Source organism: Nomascus leucogenys, chromosome 1a, assembly GCF_006542625.1.
Source record: "Nomascus leucogenys isolate Asia chromosome 1a, Asia_NLE_v1, whole genome shotgun sequence".
In the NCBI taxonomy this organism is placed as follows: domain Eukaryota; kingdom Metazoa; phylum Chordata; class Mammalia; order Primates; family Hylobatidae; genus Nomascus; species Nomascus leucogenys.
The window spans coordinates 82645568-82671198 of NC_044381.1; the positions used below are offsets into that span (position 1 = coordinate 82645568).

The 25631-nt window shown below is 37.9% G+C and overlaps 1 protein-coding gene across 5 annotated transcripts in view; it reads left to right on the forward strand.

The window, feature by feature from the left end:
* The window catches only part of FUT8 (fucosyltransferase 8), a 381361-nt gene that overhangs the window by 292538 nt on the left and 63192 nt on the right, over positions 1-25631 (forward strand). For all 5 annotated transcript variants that reach the window (XM_030812303.1, XM_030812283.1, XM_030812313.1 and 2 more), the window contains 2 exons: positions 19755-20001; positions 22131-22307. In XM_030812303.1, coding sequence (XP_030668163.1) covers positions 19755-20001; positions 22131-22307 — 424 coding nt within the window. The remainder of the gene's footprint in view (positions 1-19754; positions 20002-22130; positions 22308-25631) is intronic.

Sequence of the window (25631 nt, forward strand, 5' to 3'; positions counted from 1 at the left end):
CCGAGTAGCTGGGACTACAGGCACCCGCCACCATACCTGGCTAGTTTTTTGTATTTTTTTTGTTTTTAGTAGAGATGGGGTTTCACCATGTTAGCCAGGATGGTCTCAATCTCCTGACCTCGTGATCTGCCTGCCTTGGCCTCCCAAAGTGCCGGGATTACAGACGTGAGCCACCACACCCAGCCTCTTAAACTACTTTCAATGAAAGGGTCCTAATTCTAAGATTTAATGAACACATTCTTGAACCCCCATCCAATTATTTGGATTTTTGTAAGCTTTGAACATACTGCCTCTCAGAATTCATCTTTTTAGATAGAAGAGAATCATCCTGTTGTCATCTGGGGGGATCTCCACTCTTTTAAATAAAATGATTTGTCTTCTTTATTAGACCATTCTTTGAGCTGCAGTGGTTGAACCACACATATTGATACATAACACATCATGTATGTGTGTCCAACTTAGTGACCTGTTGAATTAACTTTAAAATCATTTTGTGTCCCCTCTAAAAGTTCTTTCTCTAATCTTTTAATCTTTTATAAATTTCACTGACAAGAATGATGTTAATTTTAATAATAATCAGGGCTGAAATTTATTTCTGAAAACATAAAATATTTGTATTCATCTTGTGATTCATTTTGGATACCATCAGTTATTATATCCCAAATTTTGGATCATATCATCATGAGTAGATACTTTATAAGGTCTTCATGAGTAAACTGAAATTTTTTATCCCTAATTATGTCACTTAAGAAATTAAAGGAGGAAATATATTTAAGGACGGAAGCAAAATGTGTGTGCTTTAATGTTTAATAGTTAGAAGTAAGTGTTTAAATAGATAATAGGAAGAGTGGTTTACAAGTTTAATAAACCGCTTTATGATAAATTTGCTCCTGGGTTTTCTGTTCCAAAGTAGGCTATTTTTCCTTCATGGAAAGCTTATTATGTAATTTTACATAATTATTAGAAAATACGACTGTCACAGGACCGCTGATTCTCATTCTCTGAGGGTATTATTAAGTCTTAACCATGAGCTTTAAAATAACTAAAATGCACCCTAAATGTGTCATACAAATAAATTAAATTTGAGATAAGCTGTCTTTAGCTATTATTTTTCTTTCTTTGGGGATCCCACTATGAACCCAAAATGACAATTTATGAAGTTGTTAAGCCAGAATTCACATCCACTAATTGTTTTATATGGCTATACATGATGATGCATGTTTGAAGTTCATATCATTTATGTAAATTCCTAGATCTAGTACACATTGTAGAGAAAAATTTGTATCTTACCCATAGGAACTTCTCTAGAACCCCTCCTTTTATCATGCTATTTAAACTCACACGTGGAGTAGCCACCTCGCCTCTCCCTTTGTTATTCCATGAAGAGTCATTTTGATTCACACTGAGACTATGATAATGGAGTAGGAATGGAATAGGACTAAAGACTCTGGAATCAGAATGTCTGGGTTCAACTCCTGTCTCTGACTCCTAGCTGAGTGACCTTAAATAAGGTACTTAACCTCAGCTGTAAAATGGGAACAGAGGCTGGGCGTGGTGGCTCACGCCTGTAATCCCAGCACTTTGGGAGGCTGAGGCGGGCGGATCACCTGAGGTTGGGAGTTCAAGACCAGCCTGACCAACATGGAGAAACCCTATCTGTACTACAAATGCAAGATTGGCTGGGCATGGTGGCACACACCTGTAATCCCAGCTACTCAGGAGGCTAAGGCGGGAGAATCACTTGAACCCAGGAGGCGGAGGTTGCTGTGAGCTGAGATCGTGATGTTGCACTCCGACCTGGGCAGCAAGAGCAAAACTCCATCTCAAAAAAAAAAGGGGGGGAACAAGAAAGTACCTCATCACAACTTTGTGGATTAATTGAGATAATGCGTTGGAAACATTTAGTGTAGTACCTCGCGTATAGTTGGTTCTCAATAACCGTTAGCTCTTAATTCCAGTTGCTAATAGAGAGCTGGGACAAGGAGGTATAAATGCAGTGGCTGTGTTAGAAGCATCTTATAGCATGGCTCATTGAGAAAAGGTGAAGTAGTATATGGAAAAAAAAGAGTCTGGCCCTTCATCCCTCCCAGAATCTTTATGACCTCTGATGAATATAGTATTATGGTAAAATGATTTGGAGCTACCAGGTAAGATGTTGTGGCCTACTGATAAATAACTGTCTACAGGATGAGACGTGTGTTATATAGAGTAGAAATTTTTTTTTTTTTAAACGGAGTTTTGGTCTGTCGCCAGGCTGGAGTGCAGTGGCACGATCTCGGCTCACTGCAACCTCCGCCTCCCAGGTTCAAGTGATTCTCCTGCCTCAGCTACTCAGCCTCCCAAGTAGCTGAGACTACAGGTGCGTGCCACCATGCCCAGCTAATTTTTGTATTTTTAGTAGAAACGAGGTTTCACCCTGTTGGCCAGGATGGTCTTGATCTCTTGACCTCATGATCCACCCGCCTCGGCCTCCCAAAGTGCTGAGATTACAGACGTGAGCCACTGTGCCCGGCCTAGGGTAGAAAATTTTAAGTAACCTTCTAGGCAAGGAAGTGGCAGAAGTCTTCCTTTGTAAATTCTAGTCCAAGTTCTAAAGAAAGTTGTCATGATACTGCCTTTGTTTTAAGCACAAATGAGAAATTGTATAAGAAACATAACGTCAAGTATCAAATCTGTACAAAGCATTGTCTTTTAAAGCAGTGACAAACCAAAGACTCCTTCCTACCATATCAGACATCTCCTCCTTGCCCTGTTTGCTACATATATTTTCTTCCCTCCTCCCACTTGCATGCTCTGTTAGTTAAGGTTTCATGCCTTTTGCTTCATAGTTCTTTTTCTTCATTTATGGATATCCCCTCCTCTTCCCAATTAAACCCAAAAGGGTAAAATATAGCCTTTTTTTTGAGTAATACCTTTACACTATTTGTTTCAGCCATGCCACCAGAAGCTATAGATTGTAAAGTATTAATTAGCTCCCTGTCTAGAGATTTTACACAGCCCAAAAGGAGGGGAGAGTGGAGTGACGTATGTCAGATCATCAGTAGCAGTGACAGTAGCAGCTGTAGTTTGGCACATAAGACCATACTCCACACCCCATCTTCTTTCTTCCACGATGGAAGCAGAGGCAGCTGGGAAAGAAGATACATTCTGCAGTCTGAGATGGCAGCAAGAGTTAAAGATGGGAGTGTGATGGTAGGGTGACCATTGGAGCTACTGTTACTTTTTAGATTGGTGGAATTTATGATACTAGGGAGATTTGCTGCTCCAGTTCCTGTTTTAGTAGGCTAAGATGTATGTCTGTTTTATCAGCAATTTGTACAGCACTTTAGCTATGCAATACTAAATTAAGCTATACAGTGTTACACTAACTGCCCTCTTTCCTCATATTGCACAGAAATCTTAAGTGTTTTGTTTTTGCTTCCTTCAACATGACTGCATTTTCATTTTCTTCTCTTATGGTGTGGCCAGAATTTCTACTTAATAATTCTTACATCTTAGGGTATTGACCTTTACCTATAATGAAGACACCCAATAGGTCTCCCTGATTTAACATAATTGGATGATAATTTAGCAGAAAAATTTTCTGCTACAAATAGCCTTAAATCCATTGTGAAACATCTCATTCGTAACTCCTCAAGTATGCTAATTACAGAGGCAGCTGTAAAATTCACCCAGAGCAAAAAGGAATCCAGTGTACTAACTGACTGCTTCATCCTGCGAGATCCTGATGGCATACCTGCTTATTCTAGTCGTCTCTTTCAGGGGTTCTCAAGAAATAAAAAGCCTTGAGATCCTCCCCCCTGGCTATTTCTTTCAAGGGGGCATGACATGTAGTGAAGGAATAAGAGGAACGTAAGAGTGGAACTGTGATTTTTTTTTTTTTAAATAGGGCAATGGAGGAAAGTGAGGCTGGAATTTAGCTCTTGGGTAAATTTGATGAAATTAAGCCTTGCCTTCCTACTGCTTTCTGTTCCTATATTCTTGTTTCTTGCCAATGAAGAGAAGCTGTTCTAGTATCTTTGTGATCCTTTGAGCCGGAAGGAGGTTCTAAGTTAGGAGAAAGTACTAACTTATTAAAAAAATAGAACAAACAAAAAAACTCCCTCAAATGTCTGCCATGGACTTATAGGGCCATATGAATCATCAGAGACTGTTGGCAGTATCCCCTTTATCAGCAAGCTGTCTGTAGTCTGCAACTTCTTCGCAAAGCAACTTTTATATGTTTATAAGTTAAATGGCTAAATTTGTTTTAGAAATATTAAGAGTGACTTCAGGGGGCCTTCTGTTTAGTGGCATGAAGCAAACAAACCTCTTTTGTCTTTTTTCTTTTGACACTGTCCTGCCTGCCTTATCCTGAACTGCGTAACTCACTAAGATATTACCTGTTTTCCATTAGCCATTCTTTTAGTCCCCAACCCAGAGTTAAGTCTGTTAGAATATCATTGAGATCAGTTAACCATGAGTTTAGTTGCCTTTTCAAGGTGTGTCTGTTGCTAGTAAAAGCAGCAGGCACCTCATGAGAATGCTGCCCAGTCATTCCCAGAGTGTGATATGCTAATTCTTAAGAATGTTGCTAACACTGCACTATGTTTCATATGATTCAGTTTAGAACTTTTTGTTCAATTGGTTGGAGGCTTCAAGTTGACTAATAATAGTCTTTCGACTTGTTGCCTAAGTAGGGCAGTGATAGAATTCACATGACAGGCCATAGCTGCTCATTCAAGTTCAAGAAGAGATCTCTACAGGCCACAGTGGCTGAAAAACAAAAGGAAAGTAGCCTAGATGTTCACTTTTTAGTAGTATAATATATCTTTCCTCCCTCTTTTAAGTGAAAACAGATCTCTGTCATTAAATGAGGATATAAATATTTATGTCATCATTGTTGAAATCCCAAAGAATAGACCTTACACATTTCTGTGTTCATTTTAAATGGCCATCTTTTGTGTCCAAGTTAAATTTAAAAAGTTCCCCCATCCCTCTGAAGGTCTCACCATAGCTAGTTAGCTTTCAGCCTTGATCTCCTTTTACTCTTGCCTCCTCTAAAAACTCTTTGATAGTTCTCTAAGAACCTAATCAGAGTCATACTTGGCTATACACTGTTAAAGAAAATGTGTATTCTAGAAGTCCAGATAGTCTTTGTAGATATAAATTAAACATACAAATCCCTTGCTATAATATGAGCAGAAAGTGTTACTGTTTTAGACAAGTAGCTGCTATTCTGTGTTTCAGTACAGAACACGGTTTTGATCAAATCAAGGTAGTGATACAGAATGTCAGTACTTTACAGTAGCTAGGATTCCCTACTCTCCATTATAGTCATTTATTGAATATTTTGAAAAGGTAAAAACTGCTCATTGTTTTATTGTCTTTGGTAAACAGCATGAATTAGATATACTTGGGCATAAAGTGCTCACTGAAATGGGGTCCTTTCATATATTTTTCAGATAATATGATATTTTGGCAAATAATCTCTTCCTAGATCAAACTGTAGCTGGCTTATTGAGAATTGTTCAGCAAAATCAACCCCAAAATGACTAACATTTTTTGAGAATTACTTTGTGTCAGCCATTGTGCTAAGCTTTCTACATGTAACATTTTATTTCATCCTTAAAATAACTTGATGAGTAAGATACTATTATCAGTCCCATTTTATAGATGAGTACGGTGCTAATATTAATGCCATTTTCCAGATGAAGAAACTGGGATGAAGTTAAATATAACTTCTTCAAGGTCACACAACTCGTAAGCGATAGAGGATTTGGACACCAGTTTTTGTGATTCCAAAGCCCATACTCTCAGCCACTACATGCTACAGTCAAAGACTGCATGCATAGGCATTTGCCTTAGTATATTTTGCTTGATGTGCCTCTCTGCTCCAGCCTCCAGCAAGACTATGGGTTTCAGCGATCTCCCCTTTGCTGAGGGCAGATAAGAGCGTTACCTGTCTTTAGTAAAGAGAATGAATGACCTTATAAAACAGGATTATTAACCAGAGGAGTGTCAGTCCATTTGGGCTGCTATAACAAAATACTATAAACTGGGTGGCCTGTAAACAACAGCAATTTATTTCTTGCAGTTCTAAAGACTTTTGGCACCAACAGATTCAGTGTCTCATGAGGGCCTGCTTCCTTATGGGTGATACCTTTTCGCTGTATCCTCACATGGTAGAAGGGGCAAACAAGTTCTCTGGGGTCTCCTTTAACAGGTTGTTAATCCCATTCATGAAGGTTTTGCCTGCTCTTATGACTTAATTACCTCCCAGAAACCTCCGAATACCATCACCTTGGAAAGTAGGGATTTCAACATAAGAATTTGGGGGGAAAATAAACATTCAGACCATAGCATGGAGACAGACTTGAAAATGTTCCTGAAATAATCAGTAATAACCATATTAATTCATGTTGAACGGGGCTAATTTGTACTGATTCTTTATAAATGTATAGTGCTAACTTATGTATGATTTTTACATATAAAACATTTTCTTGCTGGAAGGTTGATACGGTGTATTCTTTCAGAGCCTTAAAGTCCTGATGGAATGGCAGGGCTCTCTTGATTCAACTGGCCATACTTAAATTATTATTTTTTTAAATATAGATTCCAAAATGGCTGAACTAATTTACATTCCCACCAATAGTGTACAAAGTTTCCCTTTCCTGCACATCCTCGCCACCACTTGTTATTGTCTTTTTGGTAATAGCCATTCTAACAGGTGCGAGGCGATAACTCATTGCAGTTTTGATTTGCATTTCTCTCATGATTAAAGAGCATTTTTTTCCATATATCTGTTGACCATTAGTATCTCTTCTTTTGAGAAATATCTGTTCAGATCCTTTGCCCATTTTTAAATTGGATTATTTGCTTTCTTGCTATTGTTGTTTGAGTTCCTTATTATTATAGATATTAGCCCTTTGTTGGGTGTATGGCTTGCAAATTTTTTCTCCAATTCATGGATTATCTCTTCACTCCTGTTTTCTTTGCTGTACAGAACCTTTTATTTTGATTAAATTCCATTTGCCTATTTTTGCTTTTGCTGCCTGTGCTTTTGGAGTTCTTTCCAAGAAATTGTTGCCCAGACCACTGTCATGAAGCTTTTCCCCTGTTTTCTTCCTATAGTTGTATAGTTTCAGATCTTAAAGTCTTATAACCATTTTGAGTTGATTTTTGTATATATAGTATAAAAGTTCAGTTTCATTCCTCTGCATATCCAGTTTTCCCAATACTATTTATTGAAGAGATGAGCCATTTTGCATTGTGTGTCGGCACCTATGTCAGAAATCAATTGACCGTAAATACTTGGGTTTATTTCTGGGCTTTCAGTTCTGTTCCATTGGTCAATATGTCTGTTTTTATGCCAGTACCATGCTGTTTTGATTACAGTAGCTTTATATTTTCAAATCAAGTGGGTCTGGTGCCTCCAGCTTTGTTCTTTTTGCTCAAGATTGCCTTGACTATTTGGGTTTTTTAGTGAATTCATACATACGTTAGGATTGTTTTTTCTATTTCTGTGAAAAATGACATTGGAATTTTGATAGGGATTGTATTGAATCTGTAGATTGCTTTGGATAGTGATATGGTTAGGCTTTATGTCCCCACCCAAATCTCATCTTGAATTGTAATTCCCATAATCCTCACATGTTGAAGAGACCTGGTGGATGTAATTGAATCATGGGGGTGGTTTCCCCCATGCTGTTCTAATGATAGTGAGTTATCACAAGATCTGATAGTTTTATCAGGGGCTCTCCCCTCTTCACTTGGCACTTCTCCTTCCTGCCACCTTGTGTAGAAGGTGTCTTGCTTTCCCTTCGCCTTCTTCCAGCATTATAGGTTTCCTGACACCTCCCCAGCCATGCTGAACTGTGAGTCAATTAAACCTTTTTCCTTTATAAATTACCCAGTCTCAGGCAGTTCTTTATAGCAGTGTGAAAATGGACTAATACAGATAATGTGGACATTTTAATAATATTAGTTCTTCCAATCCATGAACATGGTACATCTTTTTTTACTTACTTGTCTTTTTAATATCTTTTGTCAATATTTTGTAAGTTTTCAGTGTATGGATTTTCACCTCCTTGGTTAAATTTCCTCCTGTTTTATTTTTTGATGCTATTGTAAATGGGATTGTTTCCTTAATTTCCTTTTGGAATAGTTTGTTAGTGTAGGGAAACACTATTGACTTTTGTATGTTGATTTTGTAACCTGCAACTTTACTGAATTTGTTCATTAGTTCTGACAGTTAAATAAGCCAGTCACAGAAAGACAAATACTGTATAATCTCACTTACATGTGATATCTAAAACTGTTGATCTCATAGAAAGAGTAGAAAGGTTATAACCAGTGTCTGCTGGGGTGGGGGGATGGTGTGGGAAGGGATGAGGAAAAGGAAGATGTTGATGAAAGGGTACAAAGTATCAGTTAAACTGTAGGAGTAAGTTTTAGTGGTCTGTGGTACTGCATGGTGACCACAGTTAATAATAATGTATATTTCAAATTGCTAAAAGAATTCATTTCTAATGTTCTGATTACAAAAGGATAAGTTGGTGAAATAATGGGTATGTTAATTAGCTTGATGTAGTCTTTCTACAATGTATACAAATATCAAAACACCACATTGAACCCCATAAAAATACATACACAATTATTAAATTTCAATTCAAAATAAATCAAAACAAAACAAATATGTAGGTATAAAGTAGGATGTAGTATAAGTAATGAGTAGACACTAGGGTCTGATCTTGGCCATTTTATTAACAATATTACCTTTGAGAATTTCTTTTAATCTCTCTTAGTCTCTTTCCTCTGTAAAATGAAAGTTTGAATAAACCTTTGTTTCCCAAACTCTGAAAGATCACTAGAGATGATTTTAGGTGGCATATGAGATTACTTTAGGCAGTGCCTTGATAAAACATTAAAATAAACATTGAATCACATAGTAAGAAAGTTACTCCTTTTTCAATCTTTCTGATTACATCAAAAAGAAAGTCTGTTTGGTATTAAGATATCTTTAATAGTTCTCTAACACTGGATAATTGTTTGGTTGTGGGGGTAGGGCAGGGGTGAGAGTGAAAAGGTACTATGAATTTTATACTCCTCAAGAGTTTCCACATAAGAGTCACACAGAACAATGAAAGTAAGAAGAAAAAAAGTTTCTACAGAAGCGAAATTAATTCCCTTAGAAGGAAAAAGTACAGAAATGCTTTTTTGCTCTTTCTATTGACCTCATTTCCCTTGCACTTGGAATGAAATCAATGTGTTATCCAACTGGCAAGTTTGGGAGGAGGAACCAAACATGTGAGGCACAGCCCTTTCCCACTTCTCTCATGGCGTGGCCCATACTCAAGGCACTTCTCTTCTACCATGTAATAGGCTTTGGTTGACAAACTTTGCTTAGGACAGGATGGCAACTATTAGAAAGTCCATGAAGCCATAAATCCAAACCACAAAATCACATTCTGCAATTCATCGATACTGGTTATCAAGCTGATATTTTGATTGTCATTTTATTTCTCTCTTTTTCAGTTGGTTTCAAACTCTTAGGAAATGTAAGAGGAAAAGCAATTATTACCCTTTAAAACCTCACTAATAATCTCCCTTTTTAACAGAACTTAAGAGTTTTCCATAAGCAATGGTATTCATATAGAATTTAATAACTTTTTTTCAGTGAATTTATATTTATGGTTAACATCTATAAAAGAAACTCATTTAAGTTTTAAAAGATGAATTGGCTTTTAAAATATTAAATAATATATATGGTACATGGATATAAAAATCATAACGATGGTACACAAATGACTAAAATTTAGAAAATACTGAACAAGATTATTTCTGAGATTTCTTTTAGATGAAAATTCTTTTGCATGTATATTTGAATAGAATATAAAATGTTATATGGTAAACCAAGTAAAAGAAGGGCTTTCTAACATAGCATGTACTATGTTATTTTCTTTCATTTTGAAATATGTTGTTATTGAGGAAATTAAGCTTTTATTCTATGCCAATTTTCTTCTGTAAGTGTAAATAGCTTTTAGTAGTTTACTAGACAGTAGAGTGTATCTTTTTGATAGCATATTTGTTGGTGATGATGTTTTTTTTTAATTCATCTATTTTTCTTTCATTGAATGCAGTCTAGTCTGGATGACAGTTTTGAACTGGAAATCTTGAGTAGTTATTACTTAGAGGTGAAGAATCATGTCATCACTGTATACCCTTTCTAGCACAGTGTTCACATAGTAGTTGTTTTAGCTCGTTTTGCATTGCTATAAGGTAATACTCAAGGCTGAGTAATTTATAATAAAAAAAGATTTATTTGGCTCATGGCTTTGCAGGCTGTATAAGAAGCATGGTGCCAGCATCTGCCTCTGGTGAGGGCTTCAGAAAGCTTGCACTCATGGCAGATGGTAAAGGGGGTGGGGACAGATGCTGGGCTCTTTCTAACAATCAGTTCTGCTGAGAACTAGTAGAGCAAGAACTCATTCATTACCTCTAGAACAGCACCAAGTCATTCATGAGGGATCTGCCCCTATAACCCAAACACCTCCTACCAGGACCAGGCCCCACCTCCAACACTGGGAATCTAATTTCGACATGAGATTAGTAGGGGGCAAATGCCCAAACTGTAACAGTAATGATCGCCAAATATTTAAACAAGTGAATGAATAAATGAATGAATAAAGAATAGAAAACTGAGTTCTCTGTCTTGAATATGTGGGCAGTTTTTATTTCTTTCTGAAAGCTGTTAATGGAGCAATCTGTAAGGAAACTGAGGCCTTGGGTTAATCAGAGGATAACACTTTCATATAAGTAAAATTTGGAACTAGTTACACTGAACATTTAGAATAACCTTGTTAGGAGGAAGTTGGAAAAGGAAGGCAGCCCTACTAATTTTGCTTTTGCTTATAGGAAGCTGAATTTATGGTCATATATAAGAGACTAGGGTTTTCCTTCCTTTCGCTCTTTTTTATAACAAAAAAATTCTCCTTCTTGCTCTTTCATTCTTCTTTTTCTTACATGCATGTACTATATTTCTGATCATCTTCACCTCAAGGAAAGCACCCCAGTTTTCCTTACATTAGGGGAGACTATTACAGCTTAATTTAAAATGCAGCTAATTATTTACTCTTATACTCTTAATTATAGTTTCTTGTCTGATAAAGGTGCCCAGCTCTTAACTGGCACCCTAGATGAACTGCAGTACTGATGGTGAATTATTTTACTGCCATTTATTCAGGCAACAAATGTCATGTTTCAAAGATTTTGTTCTAAGAATCCTAAAATGAGTTTTACATATCAGAGGGAGAGAATATGAAGAAGTTATTAGCCAAACTGACTTTCTAATAACCATGTAGTTGGCTTGATTGACTATATTATATTCCTAGATCATTTCACTTATTTTAAAACATTTTGCATATATACAGGAAAACAATTTGAAGACTGTATTTTGTTCTGGTGAATACATTTTAAACATGTTCTAGGTTTGTTCTTTACAAGTACATTATTTCTTTAATGGTACAGTGATTTTCTAATTCATTTTAGCCAGAGACATCTTAACTGGAGTTATTTTGTATGTTCAGGTTAATATTTTTTGTTATCAAAAATTTAACTCAGTACATTTTATGATAGTGAAATATTTCTGGTATCTTTGGGTCTTGTAGTTACTACTATGTGGTCTTTAATATGTAAAATAAACTCTAGGGTGCTGGCTATCACATTTTGAGTTATACTTATCATTGGATTATAAAGGTGATAGAACATCAGTAACATTCATGATTTATGGAAATTTAATTCTGAAAGTAATCATAATCTGTAAAAATTAGCATCTAGTCTCAGAACTTTAGAGTTCAAGGTAAAAAGCAATACACATTCTATTATCATACTTGAAAATACAGTTTTTTTGTTGTGATGGTGGTGGTGGTGGTGGTTTCGTTTTTGAGACAAAATTTCTTTCTGTTGCCCAGTCTGGAGTGAAAATGGCATGATGTCGGCTCACTGCAACCTCTGCCTCCTGGGTTCAAGCGATTCTCCTGCCTCAGCCTCCCGAGTAGCTGGGATTACAGGCATGTGCCACCACGCCCGGCTAATTTTTGTATTTTTAGTAGAGATGGAGTTTCTCCATGTTGGTCAGGCTGATCTCAAACTTCTGACCTCAGGTGATCCTCCTGCCTCAGTCTCCCAAAGTGCTGGGATTACAGGCGTGAGTCACTGCGCCTGGTGAAAATATAGTTTTTTCTTTTTAAGTTTTGAAAAAATTTTGTGGGTACATAGTAGGTATATATATGGGGTACATGAGATATTTTGATACAGGCATACAATGCATAATAATCACATCAGGGTAAATGGGGTATCCATCACCTCAAGCATTTATCCTTTATGTTACAAACAATCCAATTATACGCTTTTACTTATTTTAAAATGTACAGTTAAATTATCATTGACTGTAGTCACCCTGCTGTGCTGTGAAATACTAGGTCTTATTTTTTCGACTTTTTGTACCCATTAACCATCCCTCCTTACCCCCCACCTCCCACTACCTTTTCCAGCCTCCGGTCACTGTCATTCTACACTCTATCTCCAAGATTTCAATTGTGTTAATTTTTAGCTCCCACAGATAAGTGAGAACATGCCAAGTTTGTCTTTCTGTGCCTGGCTTATTTCATTTAACACAATGACCTCCAGTTCCATCCATGTTGTTGCAAATGACAGGATCTCATTCTTTTTTATGGCTGAATAGTACTCCATTGTGTATATTTACCATATTTTCTTTGTTTATTCATCTGGACACTTAGGTTGCTTTCAAATATTGGCTATTGTGAACAGTGCTGCAGTAAACATGGGAGTTCAGGTATCTCTCTGATATACTGATTTCCTTACTTTTGGATATATACCCAGCAGTGGGATTGCTGGATCATATGGTAGCTCAATTTTTAGTTTTTTTTTTTATGAATATCTAAACTGTTCTCCATAGTGGTTGTACTAATTTACATTCCCACCAACAGTATATGAGGGTTCCCATTTCTGCACATACTTGCCAGCATTTGTTATTGCCTGAATTTTGCCATTTTTTCTGGGGTTAAATGATACCTTGTTGTAGTTTTTGATGATCATTGATGCTGAGCACCTCTTCATATACCTGTTTGCCATTTGTACATCTTCTTTTGAGAAGATCTTTTGCCCATTTTTGATTGGATTATTAATTTTTTCCTGTAGAGTTGTTTGAGCTTCTTTTATATTCTGGTTACTTATCCCTTGTCACATGGGTAGTTTGCAAATATTTTCTCCCATTCTGTGGGTTGTCTCTTCATTTTGTTTATTGTTTTCTTTGCTGTGCAGACTTGAGTTGGTCCCATTTGTCCATTTTTGCTTTGGTTGCCTGTGTTTATGCAGTATTACTCAAGAAATCTTTACCCACTCCAGTGTCCTGGAGAGCTTCCCCAGTGTTTTCTTTTAGTAGTTTCATAGTTTGAGGTCTTAGATTTAAATATTTAATCCATTTTGATTTGATTTGTGTATATGGTGAGAGATAGGGGCCTAGTTTCATTCCTGAGCATATGGATATCCAGTTTTCCCAGCACCATTTATTGAAGAGAGTTTCCTTTCCTCAGTGTATATTCTTAGCACCTTTGTTGAAAATGAGTCAATGTCAATGTATAGATTTGTTTCTGGGCTCTCCATTTCATTCCATTGGTCTATGTGTCTTTTTCTATGCTAGAGCCATGCTGTTTTGGTTACTGTAGTTCCATGTTTTTATGCTAGTGCCATGCTGTTTTGGTTACTGTAGCTCCATAGTATAATTTGAAGTCAGGTAATGTGATTCCTCTGGTTTTGTGCTTTCTGCTTAGGACAGCTTTGGTTATCCTGTGTCTTTTGTGGTTCCATATAAATTTTTATTTATTTAATAAATAAATAAAGACAGAGTCTCACTGTCTTTGCAAGGTTGGTCTCAAACCCTTGGCCTCAAGCCATCCTCCCGGTTTGGCCTTCCAAAGTGTTAGGATTATAGGTGTAAGCCACCACATCCCCATTTAAGTTTTAGGATTTTTTTTTCTATTTCTGTGAAAAAGTCATTGGTATTTTCATAGAGATTGCATTGAATCTGTAGATTGCTTTGGATAGTATGGGCATTTTAACGATATTGATTCTTCCAATCTATGAACATGGAATACCTTTCCTTTTTTTGGTGTCCTCTTCCATTTCTTTCATCAGTGTTTTATAGTTTTCATTGTAGAGATCTTTCACATCTTTGGTTAAGTTAATTCCTAGGTATTTAACTTTATTTGTAAATATTGTAAATTGGATTATGTTTTGGATTTCTTTTTCAGGTTGTTCACTGTTGACATATAGAAATGCTACTGATTTTTGTATGTTGATTTTGTATCCTGCAACTTTACTGAATTTATCAGTTCTAAATTTTTTTTTTGTAGAATCTTTAGGTTTTTCCAAATGTAGTGTCATATCATGTGCAAACAACAAGAATTTGATTTCTTTCTTTCCATTTTGGACACCCTTTATTTCTTTCTCTTGTCTGATTGCTCTAGCTAGAACTTCCAGTACTGTGTTGAATAACAGTGGTGACAGGGAGCATCTTTGTTGTGTTCCAGATCTTAGAGAAGTGGTTTTCAGCTTTTCCCCACTCAGTATGATATTAGCTGTGGATCTATGCATATGGCTTTTATTATGTTAAGATATGTTGCTTTTATACTCAGTTTTTAAAGGGTTTTTATCATGAAGAGATGTTGAATTTTATCAAATGCTTTTTCTGCATCAATTGAAATGATCATGTGGCTTTTGCTCTTCATTCTGTTGATATGATATGTCTCATTGATTGATTTGCATATGCCCAACCATCCTTGCATCTCTGGGATAAATCCCATTTGGTTAAGAATGATTGTTTCATTTATTTCTGCTCTGATCTTTATTCTTCTCTTTTACTAATTTTGGGTTCGATTTGCTCTAGTTTTCTGGTTCTTTAAGATGCATCATTAGGTCATTTATTTGAAGTTTTTCTACTTTTTTGATGTAGACACTTACTGCTATAAACTTCTCTGTCAGTACTGCTTTCACTGTATCCCATAGGTTTTGGTATGTTGTATTTCCATGATCATTTGTTTCAAGAAATTTTTTTAATTTCCTTCTTAATTTCTTCATTGATCCACTGGTATTTAAGGAACATATTGTTTAATTTCCATGTGTTTGTGTAGTTTCCAAAATTTATCTTGTTACTGATTTCCTGTTTTATTTCTTTGTGGTCTGAGAAGATACTTGAGGCTGAGTGCAGTGGCACATACCTGTGGTCCTAGCTACTCAGGAGGCTGAGGTGGGAGGATCACTTGAGCCTGGGAGGCAGAGGCTGCAGTGAGCTGAGGTCACACCACTGCACTCCAGCCTGGGCAAGAGTGAGACCCTCTCTCTCTCAAAAAAAAAAAAACTTGATAGTATTTCAATTTTGTGAATGTTTTAAGACTTGTTTTACGACCTAATTTATGGTCTGTCCTTGTAATACTATCCATGTGCTGAGGAGAAGAATGTGTATTCTGCAGCCATTGGATGAAATGTTCTATGAGTATTTATTAGGTCCATTTGGTTTGTGATGCAGATTAAGTCTGATGTTTCTTTGTTGATTTTCTGTCTGTCCAATTCTGAAAGTGAGGTGTTGAAATCTCCAGCTATTATTATATTGGGTCTACCTCTCTCGTTAGCTGTAATAATATTTGCTTTATGTATCTGGGTGCTCCAGTGTTGAGTGCATGTATATTTACAATTATATCCTCTTAATGAATTGATCCCTTTATCATTATATAATGACCTTTTTTGTCCCTTTTTATAGTTTTTTTTTCTTGAGATCTATTTTGTCTATTACAGGCATAGCTACTCCTGCTCTTTTTTGGTTTTCATTGGTGTGAAATATCTTTTTCCATCCCTTTATTTTTAGTCTGTGTGTCTTTATAGGTGAAGTATGTTTCTTATAGGTAACAGATCATTGAATTTTGTCTTTCTTATCTATTCAGCCACTCTATGTCTTTTGATTGGAGAATTCAGTTTGTTTACATTTAGTGTTATTAATAATAAGTAAGGCCTTACTCATGCCATTTTGTTATTTGTTTTCTGGTTGTTTTGTGGTCCTCTCTTCCTTCTTTCCTTCCTTTCTATTTTCCTTTTAGTGAAGGTGATTTTCTCTGGTGGTATGTTTTAATTTCTTGCTTTTTATTTTTTGTGTATTCATTGTATGTTTTTTGATTTTAGGTTATTATGAGGCTTGCAAATAACTTATAGCTCGTTATTTTAAACTGATGACAATTTGTCACCGATTGTGTAAACAAACATGCAATCAAAAAGAAGTCTAATAAATACTCTGTACTTTGTCCCCCCAACTTTTTAACTTTCTGTTATTTCTATTTATATCTTATGGTACCAAGTAGGTCTTGAAAAGTTGTTGTAGTTATTTTTGATCGGTTCATCTTTTAGTCTTTTACTTATTGATAGGTTACATACCACAATTACAATGTTATAATATTATATGGTTTTTTGTGTACTTAGTATTACCAGTGAGTTTTGTACCTTCAGATCATTTTTTAATTGCCCATTAACACCTTTTTTCCTTCAAATTGAAGGATTCCCCTTAGCATTTCTTGTAGAACAGGTCTGATGTTGATGAAATATCTCAGCTTTTGTTTGTCTGGGAAAGTCTTTATTCTTCAAGCTTGAAGGATGTTTTCACTGGATATACTACGCTAGGGTAAAAGTTTTTTTTTTTCCCTCAGTAGTTTATGTCATACCACTCTCTTTTGGCCTGTAATGTTTCCACTGAAAAGTCTGCTGTCAGACATATTGGAGCTCCATGGTATGTTATTTATTTTTTCTTTTGCTGCTTTTAGGATCCTTTCTTTATCCTTGACCTTTGGAAGTTTGGTTATTAAATGCCTTGAATGGTAGTCTTCTTTGGGTTAAATCTGGTTGATGTATAACTTTCTTGTACTTCAATATTGATATCTTTGTCTAGAATTGGGATGTTCTCTGTTATTATCCCTTTGAATAAACATTCTGTTCCTATCTCTGTCTGCCTCCTCCTTAGGGCCAATAACTGTTAGATTTGCCCTTTTGAAACTATTATTTAGATCTTACAGGCTTGCTTCATTGTTTTTCATTCTTTTTTCTTTTGTCTCTGTTGACAGTGTATTTTCAAATAGCCTGTCTTTAAGCTTACCAATTCTTTCTTCTGCTTGGTGACTTCTATTAAGAGACTCAGTATGTCAGTTGTATTTTTCAACTCCAGAATTTCTGCTTGATTCCTTTTAATTGTTTCAACCTCTTTGTTAACTTTATCTGATAGGATTCTGAATTCCTTCTTTGTGTTGTCTTGAACTTCTTTGTATTTCCTCAAAATAGCTCTTTTGAATTCTCTGTCTGAAAGGTCACATATCTCTGTTTCTTCAGGATTTAGTCCCTGGTGCCTTATTTAGTTTGTTTTTCAAGGCCATGTTTTCCTGGATGGTCTTGATGCTTGTGGGTGTTCATTGGTGTCTGGGCATTGAAGGTATTTATCGTAGTCTTCACAATCTGAACTTTTTTATACCTGTCTTGGGAAGGCTTTCCAGGTATTTGAAGGGAATTGGCTGTTGTGATCCAGTTTTGGTCATTGCAGCCGTATCTACATTAGGGGGCACCCCAAGCCCAATAATGCTGTGGTTCTTACAGACTTGCAGAGGTACTACCTTGGTGGTCTTAGATAAGGTCTAGAAGAATTCTCTGGATTACCAAGCAGAGACTCGTATCCTCTTCCCTTACTTTGTCCCAAACAAACGAGTCTCTAATTCTGTGCTCCAAGCCTCTTGTAGCTGGGGGAGTGGTGACACAAGCACTTCTGTGGCTACCACCACTGGAACTGCACTAGGTCACACCTGAAACCAGCATAGCACTGGATCTCACCCAAGGCCCAGTGTAACCACTACCTGGCTACCTCCTGTGCTGGCTCAAAGTTCTAGGGCTCTACAATGAGCAGGTGGCAAAGCCAGTCAGGCTTTTTATCCACCCCTTTAGGACAGCGAGTTCCCCTGGGCTCCAGGCAGGTCCAGAGATGCCATCTGGGAGCCAGCATCTGGAGTTGGAAACCTTAGAACCCTACCTGGTCCTCTGTTCTCCTGCAGCTGAGCTGGCACCCAAACCATAAGACAAAGTGCTTCCCACTTTTCACTCCTCTTTTCATAGGCAAAAGAGTCTCTCCCTATGGCCCCCACCACTACAAGCCCACAGGGATTATTGCCAGGCTACTGTTCATGTTCACTTAAGGCCCAAGGGCTCTTCAGTCAGCTTGTGGTGAATGCTGCCAGGCCTGGGATGCGCCCTTCAGGGCATTGGGCTCCCCTCTGGCCCAGGCAGGTCCAGGAATGCCATACAAGAGCCAAGTCCTGGAATCAGGGACCCCAAGAGCCCACTTGGTGCTCTGTTCCGCTGTGGCTGAGCTGTTATCCAAGTTGCAAGATAAAGTCCTCTTTACTCTTCCCTCTCCACTGCTTAAGTGGAAGGAAGGAGTCTCTTTTGGAGCTGTGAACTGTGCTGCCTTAGATTAGGGAAAGGGTGGCATAAGCACTGCCTTAGCCACCTCAGCTGGTGGCTCCCTAGGTTACGTGCCCCTTAGGTCCAATGACTCTCGAACCCAGCACAGCACTAAAACTTGCCTAGAAATTACAATTCTTGTGGCCTAGACTGCCTTTCAAGTTTATTTAGAGCCCCAGGACACTTCAGCCTATAGTGGTGAGGCTTGTTGAAACTCAGGCTCCAACCGCTGGGATGGACATTTCCCCTCTGGCTAGGGCACATCTAAGTTCTCCCTCCATGGGCATTGGCTGAGTTCTTTGGTAATGGCCCAGGTGTTGCTTGCCAGTTGGCCTGGTGTTGCTTTGTGCCGTGACATGGCAACACTGAGTTCCAGTGCAAAGTCCCACAATCACTGCGCTCCCCCTCCCCCAAGCACACAGATTCTTTGCACCACACGGCCACTGCATGGGGGTGGGGAAGGGGTGGCATAGACAATCGAAAACTGTCTTTCCTACTCTCTTCAGTGCCTCTTTCAGCAATATGAAGTTAAAATCAGGTACTGTGATCACTCACCTGATTTTTGGTTCTTGTGAAGGTGCTTTTATGTGTAGATAGTTGTTAAATTTGGTGTTCCTGTGGTGGGGGCAGCGATTGGTTGAGACTTCTATTCAGCCATCTTGCTACATCTCCCTCCAATAGATTAAAAAAAAAAAGACTTTAGAATTATCTAATTTTTTTCTTTAAAAGATGTAGATGATTGGCTTATAATTATAATCTTCAGGTGTTTCCAGAGTCATTGTGTTCTGTCATGAAAGTAATGCAAGAGCAATTTGCTGTAATGAAAAGCTAGAAGTTTTGAGAACACTTTATTTTCTAATTCCAAAACAACAACAAAAAATAGAACTTCGCTAGCTGGCTGTGTCTACTGTCATTCTTTGATTAGATACTTTGAGTTCTGCATACCATGAGGTGTTGGTATGACAGCATGTTATGATAGAAACTTTTAGAAAAGACCAGAGACTTGAGAGATAGACTAACCTGCATGTGAAATTCACCTCCGTCACTTTTGCCCTGGAATTTGAGCAAGTTATTTAACTTCCTTTGTAAAGTGAAGATTATACTTCTTTAGAGTTGCTGTGAGGATGAAAGCACTCAGAATAAGTTCTTGTTGAATGGTAGATGTATAAGGAATACCATGTGGTAATGATTATATGTTTTGATATTGTCAGGTGAAGTGAAGGACAAAAATGTTCAAGTGGTCGAGCTTCCCATTGTAGACAGTCTTCATCCCCGTCCTCCATATTTACCCTTGGCTGTACCAGAAGACCTCGCAGATCGACTTGTACGAGTGCATGGTGACCCTGCAGTGTGGTGGGTGTCTCAGTTTGTCAAATACTTGATCCGCCCACAGCCTTGGCTAGAAAAAGAAATAGAAGAAGCCACCAAGAAGCTTGGCTTCAAACATCCAGTTATTGGGTAAGAATCTGATTTTTTCCCTCAAACTGTGAAATGTAGTAGTTAGGGTTATATATCTTTACAATATATTGTGAATTTTACAATATATAGTTTAATTTTTATAGTCCCACCAAAGAACAGCGGTTCTAGAGCTATCCTAAGGGCACATGGAGACTATTCTTTTTTTTTGTTTACTTAGAACAGCTAAGAAAGTTGCTTAGTAGTGTTCTATTACTGTCTCCAGTGCTCCTCTTCCTTTGCTTCTTTCTCCTCTTATCACAGCTCTCTTTTGGCTTTTGTTGTTGTTATTTTCGAGATAGGGTCTCACTCTGTCACCCAGGCTGAAGTGTAGTGGCTCACTGCAGCCTCGACCACCCTGCGCTCAAGTGATCTCCTACCTCAGCCTCCCAAGTATAATAACTGGGTCTAAAGGCATGTATCACCATGTCCAGTTTCATTTTATTTTTATTTTCATATTTCCCACCCCACATCTTTCCTTGTGTCTTAGCCTTCATATATAGAGGAGTTACTGACCCCATTCTAAGTGTTAGACCTAAAGAAGGTACATGTGAAGTCAGAATATCAAATCGTATTTCTTCTCATGTAACTTTTGATTGAAATTCAGTGGAATCATTCGTTCTGCCCACTTCATCTCTATAGAGCCCACTGAACAATTCCAACTTCCCAGAGAAGGAGTGATTATGAAAGATGTGGGAAGGAAAAGATGATAGAATAGATGTTCATATGATTGTATCCACATCTGGGTTATAGTCTGGAATGCAAAGCAAAGAATAGCCTTGAAGATGGCAGAGTAACTAGTGAAATCAAACCTTCACTCCAGATTCATAATAAAAAACTGGCCTTAAGCTTGGCCTAAGGCATACCCATATACTGTGACCTAAAGGCATATAAATCTACCTTTTTCTACATATGAATAGTGATTTAGTAATTTGGGGGGAGGGGAAGGCAAGATTTAAGGAGGGTGTTTTAATTTATGAAAATAAACTGTTATTTTTATTTCCATTAATATTACTTTGGGGCCAGGCATAGTGGCTCATGCCTGTAATCACAACACTGGGAGGCTGAGGCAAGTGGATCACTTGAGCCCAGAAGTTTGAGAAAACTCAACATAGGCAACATGGTTGAAACCCCATCAATACAAGAAAAAAAAAAAAAAAGCAAAAATTAGCCACGTGTGGTGACACATGCCTGTAGTACCAGCTGTTCGGGAGGCTGAGGTGGGAGGATCACTTGATCCCGGGAGGCAGAGATTGGAGTGAGCCATAATCATGCCACTGCACTCCAATGTGTGCAACAGAGCAAGACCTTGTCTTAAAAAAAAAAAAAAATTACTTTGGAAACACTAAGATGGGAGGAGAGAGGAGAATACTGTGGAAGTCAGTGCCTTATTCAGTACAGGGCAGTGTGAATCTGTGTCCCCAATTTTACAATTTTGGGGCTTTTCTTAAATATGACAGATGAAATTAATATCTGCTGTCATTTGATATGGTGAAAAACAGAGAAAGGAAATTGATTATGCCCACAACAGAAGGGCTGGAATCGGTTTCATTTACCTAAAATAGTAAAAACCCTTAAAAGATTTGCCAGTCTTAACGGTGCTGTAAAAGTTTATCCAGGTCTATGTTTTCCTGGGACAACTTTTAAGTTCTACAAGCTGGCAGTTATGGTGACTCTACAGGGTAAAATAAAGAGGAAAACCCTTGGTATCAGAACTTTACAAATAATATCTCTAATGTTCTTTAGTAACGACTGTGAATCCTGGTATCATCCTGGTAACAAAAATCTTAAGTTATATTCAGTTTTTTTCCAGACAGCTGGTTGCTGCCTAGTATGAAATGCAACTCTGAAATCCCCATTTATTCCTAAGATGTGAATTATTTTCTCTGTAAGAAATCATTCTTCAAAGGCTTTACTTACTTTCTAATTCCCCTTGTATTGTTTAGCCTGCAAATATATTTAGAATATATATTTTTGAGTTTTTAAAATACTATGTGTTTTACTTTTTCTAATGGTGAAAATGAAAGAAAAATCAGTTAAAAATGCCTATAATGCCACCATAAGTAGGGGTATAAATTGAGTACCCTCAAAGTGTCAGTACATTACCAGTAGAATCTGAATTTCTCCCCCAGAGTCCATGTCAGACGCACAGACAAAGTGGGAACAGAAGCTGCCTTCCATCCCATTGAAGAGTACATGGTGCATGTTGAAGAACATTTTCAGCTTCTTGCACGCAGAATGCAAGTGGACAAAAAAAGAGTATATTTGGCCACAGATGACCCTTCTTTATTAAAGGAGGCAAAAACAAAGTAAGTTAGACCAACTAGTGATTCTAGAGTGGGTTTGTCTCTTTCAGTTTAAAAGAATTCTTACTTCCCATGACTTGTGATTTTTGTATATTATTACTGCTAATTATTAGGGTTTTAAAAATTCAGTTGACTATGTACTTGTATAACTGTCAGTCTAATCAAAGTGTTTTTATTAGCCATATCCAATAATGTCTTGTAAGAAGTCTGAGATGAACTGGACCACTGACTTATGCATTGTCACCAGCAATAATCATTATCATCATTAAAAGTGTCACCCTACTTCTTGGTACTAAAATCTTCACTAGTCTGTTGGAGCTGCCATAACAAAATAACATAGACTGAGTGGCTTAAATTACAGGAATTTATTTCTCCCAGGTCTGAGGCTGGGAAGTTCAAGATCAAGATGCTAGCAAGGTAGATTTCATTTTCTCTTGGCTTGTAAGAAGCAACTATTGCACTCTGTGCTCTTGTAACCTCTTCTTTGTGTGTGCAGGGAACAGGAGAGGAAGTGTTTTTATGTCTCTACATATAAGAACACTAATCTCATCATGAGGGCCCCACTCTCATGACCTCATCTAAGCCTAATTATTTCTCAATGGTCCTATTTCCAAACACCATCACATTGGGGTTAGGGATTCAACATAGGAATTTGTGCAAATGTAAACATTCAGTCAATAACACTAGCCAGCTATACAGACTGTTAGCAATAAAACCAGGTGCTTATTGTTTTGATTTCACTGTCTTCATTAACAGTTACAGGCAACTGAACACATATGTAGAGTTTTGTCTTATAATAATTTCTGGAATTTGGAAGTTATACTAAAGAAAGGTAAGGAATCAAAAAGTAAGTTTTGTAAGTTGAGGAATAAAGACTACTACTGTGTATGGAGCAGTAACAATTATTTTTTGAGCTTGCCTGTATTTCAGGCACTGTGCTGGGTGCTGGGGATTTCATGATAAACAAGATACTCCCTGCTGTCAAGGAATTCCCAAATCTAATAGGGGAATAAACAATTACCCTACAGTGTGAGTAACACTATTATGGGGTTAACATGGGGTATTATGAAAACACATAGATAAAGCACAAATCGTAATTGGATACTTCTTATAGGATCTGAGTAAACCTGGAGTTAGTCTTTATTTACTATCAATAAATGAAGGATGTATTAAATGTATGTAAAAGTAGGAAATTAAGGAGAAGAAAATTCTAGTCTTAGTTCTACTCAGATACTATCTCCTCCAGAAGTCATCCCTGAACCCTTGACTGGCCTGTGTTCCCCACTCTGTACAGTCCTCTGTTGTAGTGTTTAGCACTTGCTTACTTCTGTCTCCTTCACTAGATTATAAGTACTTTGGACATAATACCTAGCTGTAGTTAAATTAAGCCCAGTAAATATTAAATGGTGTTGATTTCAATCCCATCAGTTTGAAAACATTAACAGTTAATCATTTAAGCTTTTTGGCTATTAATGTATTTGTTGTCCCCCATGTTTCAAATGGGGATGAGGAAAATAAATAAATTTAGAATGAGGACTATAATGCAGGTATTAATCTAAGTCATTAGATAATAATTTAAATCCTCTTTCTACCTCTGAAGAATCCAAATGAACCTGAAGGAAATTGCCTTTTTTATTCAAGGCTCCCTCTCTTGAGCATATACACACACTACCATATACATGTGCACACACATGCACACACATACACACACATACACACACACACACACACTGAGATATGTATATATGTAAACAAAGGGCAAATAATTCGTCAGCCAAGTATAAGAATGAGTTAATGTAAGAGGGATTAAGTGACATTTGGGCACAAAACACAATCAAATATGTATAGTTTACCATGTTTCTTCAATTTAAAACACCAAACTGAATTTGTAGCTTGGTTGAAGAAAAAGATACTAATTTTGTCTACTCTTTCACTTGTTCTTGAATGCATCACAAGCTTTTTTTCTTGTTTTCTTGATGAGCAAATTAATTCATGCTCACTTAAAAATATGCAAGTTGGTAAATACCCTATTAGTTCATTTTCACACTGCTGATAGACATACCCCAGACTGGGCAATTTACAAAAGAAAGAGGTTTAATAGACTTAACAGTTCCACATCCCTGGGGGGGCTCACAATCTGGGTAGAAGGTGAAAGGCATGTCTCACATGGCAGCGGACAAGAGAAGAGAGCTTGTGCAGGGAAACTCCTGTTTTTCAAACCATTAGATCTTGTGAGACTATTCACTATCATGAGAACACCAGGGGAAAGATTTGCCCCCATGATTCAATTACCTTCCACTGGGTCCCTCCCACAACACCTGAGAATTCAAGATGAGATTTGGGTGGAGACACAGCCAAACCATATCATTCCACCCCTGGCCACTCCCAAATCTCATGTCCTCACATTTCAAAACCAGTCATACTTTCCCAACAGTCCCCCGGAGTCTTAACTCATGTAAGCATTAACTCAAAAGTCCACAGTCCAAAGTCTCATCCAAGACAAGGCAAGTCCCTTCCACCTATGAGCCTATAAAATCAAAAGCAAGTTAGTTGCTTCCTAGATACAGTGGGGGTACAGGCATTGGATAAATACAGCCATTCCAAATGAGAGAAATTGGCCAAAACAAAGGGGCTACAGGCCCCATGCAAGTCCGAAATCCAGTGGGGCAGTCGAATCTTAAAGCTTCAAAATGATCTCCTTTGACTCCACGCCTCACAGCCAGGTCACACTGATGCAAGAGGTGAGCTCCCTCGGCCTTGGGCAGCTCCACCCCTATGGCTTTGCAGTGTATAGCCCCCCTCCTGGGTGCTTTCACGGGCTGTCATTAAGTGTCTGTGGCTTTTCCAGGTGCATGGTGCAAGCTGTTGGTGGATGTACCATTCTGGAGTCTGGAGGATGGTGGCCCTCTTGTAACAGCTCCACTAGGTGGTGCCCCAGTAAGGACTCTGTGTGGGGGCTCTGACCCCACATTTTGCTTCTGCACTGCCCTAGCAGAGGTTCTCCATGAGAGCCCCACTCCTGCAGCAAACTTCTGCCTGGGCATCCAGGTGTTTTTATACATCCTCTGAAATCCAGTTAGAGGTTTCCAAACCTCAGTTCCTGACTTCTGTGCACTCACAGGCCGAACACCATGTGGAAGCTGCCAAGGCTTGGGGCTTCCACTCTGAAGCAGTAGTCTGAGCTGTACACTTTAGCCCCTTTTTGTCATGACGGAAGCAGCTGGGATGCAGGGCACCAAGTCCCTAGACTGAACACAGCAGAGGGACCCTGGGCCCGGTCCACAATATCATTTTTTCCTCCTAAACCTCTGGGCCTCTGATGTGAGG